Consider the following 12,591-nt stretch of genomic DNA (forward strand, 5'->3'; position numbering starts at 1 on the left):
TCCAAGAAAAGCACATGAATCTAATCCCTAGCTCTCAACCCTTGCTCCTATTTCATGTTCTCCAATTCGGCACAAATGTGCTTGTAATCGAGTGTATCTGAACCAATTACACCAATCCACTGAATCCCAGCGGGTGAAACTATTGCCCTACTAACAAACAGGAATAGACCCAGGGAGAGTTTGTTACAGATTTTTTTTACAGTATTTGTTTGTCGAAATTGCGTCCCGGGTCAACAAATGGCAAGAAGGATGGGGTCAAGCACTGTACATAGGTCTTGCAGAATTCTGGAGACTGGAGAGTGCTACTGGTATTTCGAGTTGTTCTATCTACCTACTAGTTGACATCTGCATACATGTAGTACATGCGGCTGTTCTGATAAAACTGCAGTTCTCAGGTAGCTAGCAAGACGGTAGCTTGGCAAGATTACAGCGTACTTGGTAGTACACAGATTACTGCAACCGCCCACAACACAAGTTACTCCTTCCGCAAGCCTTTCACGGACGCGTTCACCTCTCGAACGTCCTCGGTGCTAGGAGTAGAGCCTGTGATGTGAAACATGGTGGTGAGAGAAAAGTGTGTGGCATATATGGATACACATACGAAAAAAGGAAGAGATCCAGAGGAAAATGACGGTGGAACCCACCCACCCTTACCCGTGGCCGGTGCTAATCGCTTCTGGTCTCTGAGGCAATTGACATTGCAAACATTTTGACCCACCATGGGCTCAACCTCAACCTTTTTCCTTTTCATAACCTTCATTTTCTGGTGCAATTTTGGTATTACGTTCGCAAAAGCTGCAGGTTCAGGGCAGTTGAGTAGGCATACATTCTGAACCAAACCAGAGATAACTCAACAAGGCTAGTACTTCTCCAGTAGTAGCTAGCAGCACTATCTAGACAAAATTTTAGTGTAGGGATATGATCTTTGTGATTTCTGTCAAGCATACTGTTAGCCAAGTTCAGCTGTAATTACCAGAAGCAAAAAGAATAGAACATTGCCAGACAAAAACTGACAAGTCATAATGAAGTGTGAGAACCTTCTGATTGCTAAAGCCAACACATTAGACCAAAAAGATCAGCAGATGACTAAAGCTTGATGGTCTATTGAACCGTTGTTCAAAAATCAATGACTACATGGCTAATACTAATAGGTGCAGCATTTACTACCAAATCACTAATTAGTATCTCGATGGTCTAACAAGGAGACAGGGAAGAACATTGACTTCAGGGCTTGAGGTGGTAACAAATCATATCTGGTGTGCGTTTCACACAAGAACCCTTCACCAATCATCTCAACTGGTGAGTGTCCAAATAAATAATTCAACAAAGTGAAAAGTTCTGATTATTTTGAGAAAAAATTATAAATCTAGTCATCTTATTTAATGGATATACATAAGCTTGTGATATTCAGAAAGCAAAATAAACCAAAACTTTGGCATGCCATCAACGTTGAAGTCAAAACTGCAAGCTGAGAGTACTAATACAACATTGGCGAGCAACAAAAGCGTAATTCAGACATACAGCATAAAGCTGCTGAACGTTGGAAGTTTACATCTAATTGTGTATTATTTTCTTTGCTCTTTACCCTTTACTTGAGGTATTCATTACTGAATCTAGTGGCATACCTTGAATATTCTCCTGAACAGATTTGTCTTCATACAACTTCAGTACTTCAGCGATAGAGGAATTAAGGTTACTCTTGTATGTAGCTTGCCTTTCCAAGTAAGTAATTTCTCTTCTAAGTTCTTCAGATTCCATGTTAGCCTAATTAAACAACACCAGAGTTCGTTAGATTAAGTGTAGTAGATATTATCATCAAGCTAACTCTTTACGAGTTAGGTACTTACAACTGCCAACTTTTTTCTCAAAAAATTAAGTTCTGCATCCAGTTCCGAATCAGAATTCCCATCTTTATGCAACACCATTGCAGAAGAATTATCCTGATGAAAAAAATATATAATTAATTAATTATACTCATTTACATGCCTCTTGGTTTTTGAAAATGCAGGTTGTAAAGTAAATATAAATAATGCATGGCTTCAGTGAACCCAAATAGGCTTTTTAGGTTGGGCTTCTAGAATAAGCTGGGGAAGGGACAGCTTATTTCCACAGCCAGCCATAAGCCCCAAAAGAACTGGCCCTTGACCTTAAGCTTAATTAAATGTTTCATACTGATTCAGTTTACTAGACATAAGAACTGAACTGCGGATGGTTATGACTTACTACTTGGTTAATATTAAACTTCTGTTTCCCTAGAAACAGTTAAGTAAAATGCTGTAATTGATGTTGAGTAAATCTATATTTGCCTGTTAGGACATCTGAAATTGAAATCTAAGTGGAATATTTTCGACAGAGATGGATAGAAAACAGAATTACATTAATATATGCTAAGCATATAACAGAAAAAAAGTATCCTATTTCAATACAACGACCTACAAATTAATGATGCGCATTAGTCGGGCAATTTAAAATAAGATACAATAAGAAATGTTCAGATATATTTTTTCCTGAGAATCAGAAGGTCGTGCTGATATTAATATTTATTATATTACTTCCTAGTTGAGCATAGCGTACACCATTGGCACTTAGAAAAACTGCAATTGAATAATGTCAGGAGCTAAGACATAGATAAATTAAAGCTCAAGCTTTCATAGTTGAGACAGAGCCTGAAAGTCAGAAATGATGGAATGCTAATCAATATAGAGTAGAGACCAGAACTCAAATTCTCTAATTAGCTTACAAAGTAGTTCAAGCTTGACTGGTATTAACTGTGCATAACTTTTATCTTGAAAGGTTTCCTTGTCAATTGCTGAGTAAACTGAATTAAATACTTTTCACAAAAGGGTGAATCAGTATAAGATAGGGCATCAGTTTCTACATTATGAACCCCCAGGACAAAAAGTATCTGAAGCAATAATCTATAGTCAATCATGAATTGTGTGGATCAAAGTGTTGTGTGGGTCAAATTGGCAATTCTGGATTGAAAATAATAATAATTACTTTGAGATAAGAGACATACATCTTCAGGCGCCACAAATCCTTCAGGTACAGTTAAACATTTCCGAAGGCAATACATCTCCCAATTGTTCATTCTTTTGTTCAATACATCCGTTACCAAGTTGCAAATTGCATTTACTCCCTAAGACAAAAATCATCACGAAGTTCACATTTCAGAAGTCTCCAGCAGAAGTTTTGACCAAAAAAATACAGAACATTTAATCATATGTGTTACAAAAGGCCTTTAGCAAAAGAGAGAACTCAATGGCATATAAATATTACATAAGAAAAATAAATCAGGTTTTAAATATCTTAAAGCATGCTATAGGTAAATCCAGATGAATTATAGCCTTATAGGTCGAATCTAAGTTATGATGAGAATTTTCTAACTGTCTCAAACTTCCATTCGGTAATCATTTTACATTCATAATTATAATGCCTTATATCAAATGTGTTACAAAGAATATCTCATTCCTGGCACAATGAAGTACCAAGACACAGTTTGCAGCAGAAGAATTAATATCCATTTGCTACAGAAAGGGATCACCAAACATGCAAATATAAGAGCCATATACCCTACACATGAAAGACACATCTACTTAGGCAGTTAAGGCAACATCACTGCATCAATTTCCTTTGGAATGGTATACTCCAACATAATAAACATATCTATACATGGCAGATACAGTTTAGTTTCCTCCACTGTGGAAGTACAAGGAAAACAAACTCATCTTGACCTGAGTGATAGCAAGTTGAGATCAAACACACTTGATCTATTAGCACTTGGGCATGTTTATACAGGTTACAGAGAGGCACTTGGCCACGATGCCAGACGTGGGCTGGCCACAATCAGGAGAGGAACATGCGTGTTGACTATGAAAACTACACACATACACTAGCCATATACTGCAGTCAGTATTCTAACAGTGAGCATGCCACTGAGGCCGTTTAGTTCAGATTCAAACCTAATAATTTCCATGTGTAATCACTGAATTAGATGACGTAACATTATTAGCATGTAAAAAGTAACTACTCTGGCCAGGAGACCATTTAGAATCTGGTAGTGCCCTGAATGCTCCAAAATTCCAAAGGAGGGTTCAGTTATATTGGATCCCGATGTTGGAAAAAACCTACCCATTCCAGCTCCTCGGCCTTATTGGTCGCTGTGGCGGCGCCAACGGCCGCGGGGGCGCCTTCCCTGTAGAATGACAGCGAAAGGGCAAAGTTAACAAAACCAGTAGGCGGCAAAGGGGGGAAAGTGAGCTGGTGTTATGGAGAGGGATCCTGAGGCATAACTGGAGGCAGTACTCAAAGGCCTGGAAGCGGACATCATCAACCATGTTGAGGACCTCATTGATGAAGATCTGAGGGCTCAGCCCCAGCTCCGCCTCCACCGCCGAGGTCTCGTCACCCCCTTCCATTCCTCCTGCCACCCACATATGAATCAAGAAGAAACAAAGGTAAACCCCAGGTTCAGGAGGAATTTCACTAATTGTTATTACATTCATTGGAGTTTGATTATAACTACAAAGTTGATTTTTTCTTGACAAAACATGACAAGGAACTAGATTGTGAGAGATAATTAGTGCTAGGGAAAAAGAAGATTCCCATATACACAGGTCGTATACACGTACATGCCTGGTGATCGGCCATAGCTACCTACATCGCTCCATGCCTCCACCCAAACCTAGCGCCTCTTCAACCCTAGGCAATCAACTCATCATCCGTTGTGGCGCCGGCAAGTCAGGTCACCAGCAAATCCTCATGTTGAGGCGAACGTTCGTAGTACTCTCGTCCGTAGCAGCATGCTAGCATGATGAATCTAATCTGCTTAGAATATTTTGTTAGGATGCAACATAGTCCACACGCCATAGCTAGTGTATTCTTCCAGCAAGTAATTATAGGATTTAGATTCATGCAACTTCTTGCGTACGTATGTATGCCCTTGGAAGATTACAGCTAAAAAAAGCAACGACGGGACATGCTGCATATTTTTTTAGAAGACCGGAGATGTTGAATATTAGTATGAAGGTGACTGAGTTGGAGGACAAGAATATGTGTGCCTCTACTAGCAGAAAGAAAGCAAGTACGACGTCTCAGAGCTGGGTGGCTGAAAGAGCAACAATCCTTATTGAACATGCACCTAAAATAAGAGAGTGGACAATGAGAACAAATGGCAAGAAGAATAGATTGTGATGAAAAATAAATAACAATTGTCAATAGTAAGAAATTTACCTCATCCATAACAAATTGTGGTACTGTTGTAGGTAATCCTGCACCTTAGGCTTTTCGGTTATTACAAGGTTCATATGATAATCATATGACGACTTCTTATATGCCTTACAGCAGGCCACATGCTGAAAAGTTTTCTGGAATTTATTAACTACAATTCCCATAAGTTGCCTAAAACATTCTGTTTGCTTGGCATCAGCAAAAGCATTGTTCACTGCATTTTTCTAACCCCTTGCAAGCATCTGTGCATACAGCCAACACAGGAAGATCACCTATTGCCTTCTTTGGTTGTCTCATGAACCAAGTTCAGTTTTCTTCATTGAAAAAACTAAAAGCCACAGGAAACATCCAATTATGTCCATCTAAAGTTGTAACCGCAGCGAGGTGCCCATTCCACTTGCCATTCAAATGAGCCGAGTCTATACTTATGTATGATCTACACCCATTCAAAAATCCATCTATGCAAGGCTTAAATGCAATGAACAACTTGGCAAAAAAACATATTACCGTTATAATTGGCTTTTTAGATTAGTCGAGTTTATAGTTAGTAGCGATCTCTACAACACTTCCTGGTGATCTCAACTCAATTTCAGCTTTGAAGTTATGAGGCAATCAAAAGCTCTCTTCCCAGCTCCCATATAGATCAACAATAGCTCATTGCCGACCTTTAAACACAGTGTGATATGGAATCGTGGCATTATAGCCGCTCTGAGACTTCGTTTGTAGGAGATAGCACTTATGTTTGATCTATATGGGAGCTGGGAAGAAAGTTTTTGATTGCTTCATAACTTCAAAGCTGAAATTGAGTTGAGATCACCAAGAAGTGTTGTAGAGAGAAGAGCACCACAAGTATAAACTCGACTCATCTAAAAAACCAATTATAGACGATATATGCTTTTTCACAAGTTCTTCATTGCATTTAAGCCTTGCATAGATGGATTTTTGAATGGATGTAGATCATACACAGGTATAGACTCGACTCATTTGAATGGCAAGTGGAATGGGCGTCTCGCTGCGATTAGAGCTTTAGATGGACATAATTGGATGTTTCCTGTGGTTTTTAGTTTTTTTAATGCTGAAACAGAAGAAATCTAGACTTGGTTCATGAGACAAACAAAAAGGCAATAGGTGATCTTCTTGTGTTAGTTGTATGCACAAATGTTTCAAGGGGGTGGAAAAAAATGCAAAGAAGAATGTTTTTCTTGATGCCAAGTAAAGAGAATGTTTTAGGCACCTTATGGGAAATGCAGTTAAGAAAATTCCGTGGTGAAAACTTTCCGCGCATGTGGCCTGCTGCTAAGGCACATAAGAAGTCAACATATTATTATCATATGAACCTTGTAAAAACCAAAGAACCTAAGGTGCATGACTACCTACAACAATACCACAATTTGTTATGGATGAGGTACATTTCTTACTGTTGTCAATTGTTTACTTATTTTTCATCACAAGCTATTTTTCTTGCCATTTGATCTCATTGTCCACTCTCTTAATTTAGATGCACGTTCAACAAGGATATCAAGGTGGACTACATACACAATAATCTTGCAGAATGTTTTAATAGTTGGGTCAGGGAGATAAAGGATTTGCCAATCGTCCAACTTTGTGACAAGATGAGAGAGATGGTTATGGAGCTCTTTAGGAAGAGGAGAAGGTAAAAAATTCTGCCAGGCATCATTAAACAATAAAACGATAGGACTAGAGGATTAGGCTATCTCTAAAGGGATTGGCGTCCAAAGTCACTGATACAGAGAAAGATCCCACTATAAGGCATGTAGCCCAAGGCACACGATAGTACTTGCATGGAGTGGCAACATAAAAACAAGCGATGTCCACATGCATTAGTTGTTCTAACTGCACCGTCTAATGTCAAACTGGAGGACTTTGTTGACAATTACTACTCGATGAAAAAAAATTCAGGTCTGCATATCAAGGGGAAATAGAACCACTCAGAGAGAAGACTCAGTGGCCTGCAGTGGATCCAGGTTTTGTTCTGCAAGCAACACTACCAAAGCAGGTGCAGGAAGGCATAGGAAACTAAGGATAAAGGCTGCTCTTGAGTGGGTTCAGGTAATAAACCTAAGGTAGGTTGAAAGAACATATGCAAAAAATGCCATGAACTTGGGCAAAGGGAAGCTGGATGTCCTTACAATGGGGCAAAGAAGAGGTGCAATCACTTATCCAACTTCTGCAAAATATGTCCTTACAACCTTGTGCAAATAAGTGTGCGCTTTATGTGATAGGAAAACTAGGAGAAATGAGGCTCCATGGGAAGCTCCAAGTAGTCCTCACCTGTCAGAAGAAGGTACATTACCTACTTGCTTTCTTATTTCAATGTTTTATGATATAATTTCTATTTCCAAGGAAACTGCATTATCCCATGGGCCGGTTACAAGGAGCCAAACTTGAATGTCCCCTCCGAAGACTCCATCCAAATCTCCCGCAAAGTCAACAATGAAACCTCCCAAAAAGCTCACGCCGGAGAGGAAGAAACTCAATCTGTGATATTTGTTTCATTCATTAGAGAGAGTTATTTTGTGTTGCTATCATTTGAACTTCTTTTCTATTAAGTTTGTGGTGTTTGAAGTTATTTTCTAATAGTTATGTGAGATGTGAACTCACCTCAACAAGTAGATGGTCAAAGCATAAGCTACTTATTATGTCTTTTTCTCGATGCAACACTCTGGATGACACTTTAAACTACTCCCTCCGTTCCAAAATAGATTACTCAACTTTGTACTAATTTTATACTAAAGTTAGTACAAAGTTGAGTCATCTATTTTGGAACGGAGGGAGTACAATTTAGTCATTTTGAGATATTCATCATGTAACTCCGCCTATGTTGTCTCAACATAGCCGGTCCCAAGCCCGGGTAAAGGAGGAGGGTTGTGATAGGCTTGGCGAGCCAACGTAAAAACTCAGCCACTCTTATGGAGATGAAACCCAAAAGATTTTCGTTGGGGCGTAACCCTCTCAGCGACGCACCACATCGGAACCCGGGTGTGGTGGAAAATGGGCAAGGGCCGGGCCATCACCCCCCAGGTGGCGCGCCGTATCTTGATCCGGATACGGTGGCAAGTGAGCGAGGATCGGGTCGTCGCATCCTTAGTGGCGCGCTACATCGGCGCCCGGATGTAGTGGAAAATGAGCAAGGGTCTTCGCATTTGACTCGACGAGTGCGAAGGGTAAGGAAGCTAGCTGAGCCTAGGAGGATTCGCTTAGGTAGCTGGAACGTAGGGTCTCTGACAGGGAAGCTTCGGGAGCTAGTTGATGCAGCGGTGAGGAGAGGTGTTGATATCCTTTGCGTCCAAGAAACCAAATGGAGAGGACAGAAGGCGAAGGAGGTGGAGGATACCGGCTTCAAGCTATGGTACACGGGGACGGCTGCAAACAGAAATGGCGTAGGCATCTTGATCAACAAGAGCCTCAAGTATGGAGTGGTAGACGTCAAGAGACGTGGGGATCGGATTATCCTGGTCAAGCTGGTAGTTGAGGACTTGGTTCTCAATGTTATCAGCGCGTATGCCCCGCAAGTAGGCCACAATGAGAACACCAAGAGGGAGTTCTGGGAAGGCCTGGAAGACATGGTTAGGAGTGTACCGATTGGTGAGAAGCTCTTCATAGGAGGAGACCTCAATGGCCACGTGGGTACATCTAACACAGGTTTTGAAGGGGCGCATGGGGGCTTTGGGTATGGCATCAGGAATCAAGAAGGAGACGATGTCTTAAGCTTTGCTCTAGCCTACAACATGATTGTAGCCAACACCCTCTTTAGAAAGAGAGAATCACATCTGGTGACTTTTAGTAGTGGCCAACACTCTAGCCAGATTGATTTCATCCTCTCGAGAAGGGAACATAGGCGTGCGTGCCTAGACTGTAAGGTGATACCTGGAGAGAGTGTTGTACCCCAGCATAAGCTGGTGGTTGCTGACTTCCGCTTTCGGATTCGTGTCCAGCGGGATAAGCGGGCTAAAGTCGCTAGAACGAAGTGGTGGAAGCTCAAGGGGGAGGTAGCTCAGGCGTTCAAGGAGAGGGTCATTAAGGAGGGCCCTTGGGAGGAAGGAGGGGATGCGGACAATGTGTGGATGAAGATGGCGACTTGCATTCGTAAGGTGGCCTCAGAGGAGTTTGGAGTGTCCAGGGGAAGGAGAAGCGAAGGTAAGGATACCTGGTGGTGGAATGATGATGTCCAGAAGGCGATTAAAGAGAAGAAAGATTGCTTTAGACGCCTATACCTGGATAGGAGTGCACACAAAATAGAGAAGTACAAGATGGCGAAGAAGGCCGCAAAGCGAGCTGTTGGTGAAGCAAGGGGTCGGGCGTATGAGGACCTCTACCAACGGTTAGGCACGAAGGAAGGTGAAAGGGACATCTATAAGATGGCCAAGATCCGAGAGAGGAAGACGAGGGATATTGGCCAAGTCAAATGCATCAAGGACGGAGCAGGCCAACTCTTGGTGAAGGACGAGGAGATTAAGCATAGATGGCGGGAGTACTTCGACAAGTTGTTCAATGGGGAGAATGAAAGCTCTACCATTGAACTGGACGACTCTTTTGATGAGACCAGCATGCGTTTTGTGCGTCGAATCCAGGAGTCTGAGGTCAAGGAGGCTTTAAAAAGGATGAAGGGAGGCAAGGCGATGGGCCCGGATTGTATCCCCATTGAGGTGTGGAAAGGTCTCGGGGACATAGCGATAGTATGGCTAACCAGGCTTTTCAATCTCATTTTTCGGGCAAACAAGATGCCAGAAGAATGGAGACGGAGTATATTAGTACCAATCTTCAAGAACAAGGGGGATGTTCAGAGTTGTACTAATTACCGTGGAATTAAGCTGATGAGCCATACAATGAAGCTATGGGAGAGAGTCATTGAGCACCGCTTAAGAAGAATGACAAGCGTGACCAAAAACCAGTTTGGTTTCATGCCTGGGAGGTCGACCATGGAAGCCATTTTCTTGGTACGACAGCTTATGGAGAGATACAGGGAGCAAAAGAAGGACTTGCATATGGTGTTCATTGACTTGGAGAAGGCCTATGATAAGATACCGCGGAATGTCATGTGGTGGGCCTTGGAGAAACACAAAGTCCCAGCAAAGTACATTACCCTCATCAAGGACATGTACGATAATGTTGTGACAAGTGTTCGAACAAGTGATGTCGACACTGATGACTTCCCGATTAAGATAGGACTGCATCAGGGGTCAGCTTTGAGCCCTTATCTTTTTGCATTGGTGATGGATGAGGTCACAAGGGATATACAAGGAGATATCCCATGGTGTATGCTCTTTGCGGATGATGTGGTGCTAGTTGACGATAGTCGGGCGGGGGTAAATAGGAAGTTAGAGTTATGGAGACAAACCTTGGAATCGAAAGGGTTTAGGCTTAGTAGGACTAAAACCGAGTACATGATGTGCGGTTTCAGTACTACTAGGTGTGAGGAGGAGGAGGTTAGCCTTGATGGTCAGGTGGTACCTCGAAAGGACACCTTTCGGTATTTGGGGTCAATGCTGCAGGAGGATGGGGGTATTGATGAAGATGTGAACCATCGGATCAAAGCCGGATGGATGAAGTGGCGCCAAGCTTCTGGCATTCTCTGTGACAAGAGAGTGCCACAAAAGCTAAAAGGCAAGTTCTACAGGACGGCGGTTCGACCCGCAATGTTGTATGGCGCTGAGTGTTGGCCGACTAAAAGGCGACATGTTCAACAGTTAGGTGTGGCGGAGATGCGTATGTTGAGATGGATGTGTGGCCACACGAGGAAGGATCGAGTCCGGAATGATGATATACGAGATAGAGTTGGGGTAGCACCAATTGAAGAGAAGCTTGTCCAACATCGTCTGAGATGGTTTGGGCATATCCAGCGCAGGCCTCCAGAAGCTCCAGTGCATAGCGGATGGCTAAAGCGTGCGGAGAATGTCAAGAGAGGGCGGGGTAGACCGAATTTGACATGGGAGGAGTCCGTTAAGAGAGACCTGAAGGATTGGGGTATCACCGAAGAGCTAGCTATGGACAGGGGTGCATGGAAGCTTGCTATCCATGTGCCAGAGCCATGAGTTGGTTGCGAGATCTTATGGGTTTCACCTCTAGCCTACCCCAACTTGCTTGGGACTAAAGGCTTTGTTGTTGTTGTTGTTGTTGTTGTTGAGATATTCATCATGTGTTTGAATAATTATTGTGTGCGATTGATTCATGTATATGATCTGTGTGTACGTGGGCATCTTCTTCTTTTTCCCTAGCACTGATCATCTCTCATAATCTAGTCCCTAGTCAATGTTTTGTCAAGAAAAAATCAACTAATAAAACTCCAACGAACTAATAACAGAGTCAAATTCCTCCAGGCTCAGTTAAGCGTCCATGAGTGGCAGGAAAGCGAAGTGCAGGTAACAACAGTGTAGAGTGGGAGCAAAACCGAACCTCCTTCTCCTGGGGTTTGCTTGTTGGGCCCGAAGATTTATCTCAGGTTCTCGGATGCCTCCTCCAGGGGTAAGTTCTCCTGTAGCAGAGAGGGGATAGCAAGAGCTTCACGAACAGAGCAACACGGGCAGCACGAACTCCAAATCGAACCGAATGGAGAGGGAGAGAAGGGGGACCTTGTTGATGAGGCCCATGGCGTCGACGCTAGGGTCGGAGCAGCTGAGCCGCAGCGAGCTCTCTCCTCACGCGGAAGAGCGGCGTCAGTCCGAGAAAGGAAGCGGTGGCCGCCGCCTCCTCCTCTCCTGGCGCGCGAGCGACTGGAGAGAAGCGGCCGGCCTCCTTCGCGTGACGACGGCGCGGATCCTGAAGCGCCGTGGCGGATCTGGCCGCCGCCTGACCTGCTGCTCGATCTGGGAGAGAAGGTGAGGGGAGGAGGAGGGGGTGGGTGGGGTGGGGGGCGGCTGCGCTGGGGGAGAGGGCCGGGCCCGGAGCGAGGTCGCCGGTGTGCGGGGGCGGCGGCGGCGGCGGCGGGGGACGAGGGAATCTGGTGGAGAGGAAGAAACAGAGCGGGATTGGGCTGGGCTGGGGTTGGCTGGTTCGGCGGGTCTCCTCATTTTTCATTTGAATCCTTGGAGCGCCAAAAGGGGACCTCCTATAGGGAACTCCTAAACCGCGCCTTTAGCGCCCGTAACGCATACTGGCGCCCACGCGCTGCCTACCTGGGCCTGGCCCAACAAGGCCGACGCGCCTGTGTAACCGCTCTCAGGATTCGAACGATGCGGAGTGAAAATTAACGAGAAAACAGCAAAAAAGTGCGCCTCTCAAGGATTCGAACTAGAAACCATGCCTTCCTGTACTAGTATCCCTAACCACTACAACAACTTAGCTTCAGTAAACTATTGAAGCGCCAAAAGTATAAGAACGAGCGTCCGGTTCACCAAATTTGAA

General features: G+C 43.6%; 1 protein-coding gene and 1 pseudogene across 3 annotated transcripts; one reads left to right on the top strand and one right to left on the bottom strand.

Annotated features, from left to right (window-relative positions):
* On the bottom strand, positions 1-12,208 carry LOC123160384 (protein MIS12 homolog). 3 transcript variants are annotated; one of them, XM_044578204.1, is made up of 10 exons: positions 11,820-12,208; positions 11,644-11,722; positions 4,632-4,824; positions 4,294-4,423; positions 4,132-4,195; positions 3,020-3,139; positions 1,848-1,940; positions 1,626-1,764; positions 649-795; positions 1-543 (listed from the first exon to the last, which is right to left on the bottom strand). In XM_044578204.1, exons 4-10 carry the CDS (start codon positions 4,416-4,418, stop codon positions 476-478), a joined length of 756 nt encoding a protein of 251 aa, XP_044434139.1. In that variant the 5' UTR covers positions 4,419-4,423; positions 4,632-4,824; positions 11,644-11,722; positions 11,820-12,208; the 3' UTR covers positions 1-475. The 3 variants fall into 3 exon arrangements, with proteins under 3 accessions (XP_044434139.1, XP_044434138.1, XP_044434140.1); XM_044578203.1 differs by lacking the exon at positions 4,632-4,824 and having other exon boundaries at positions 11,820-12,206; XM_044578205.1 differs by lacking the exon at positions 4,632-4,824 and having other exon boundaries at positions 655-795; positions 11,820-12,203.
* LOC123160383 (uncharacterized) lies at positions 8,214-10,421 on the top strand (annotated as a pseudogene).
* Positions 12,209-12,591: the final 383 nt, after the last annotated feature.

The sequence above is a fragment of the Triticum aestivum genome, chromosome 7B (genome assembly GCF_018294505.1).
Source record: "Triticum aestivum cultivar Chinese Spring chromosome 7B, IWGSC CS RefSeq v2.1, whole genome shotgun sequence".
NCBI lineage: Eukaryota > Viridiplantae > Streptophyta > Magnoliopsida > Poales > Poaceae > Triticum > Triticum aestivum.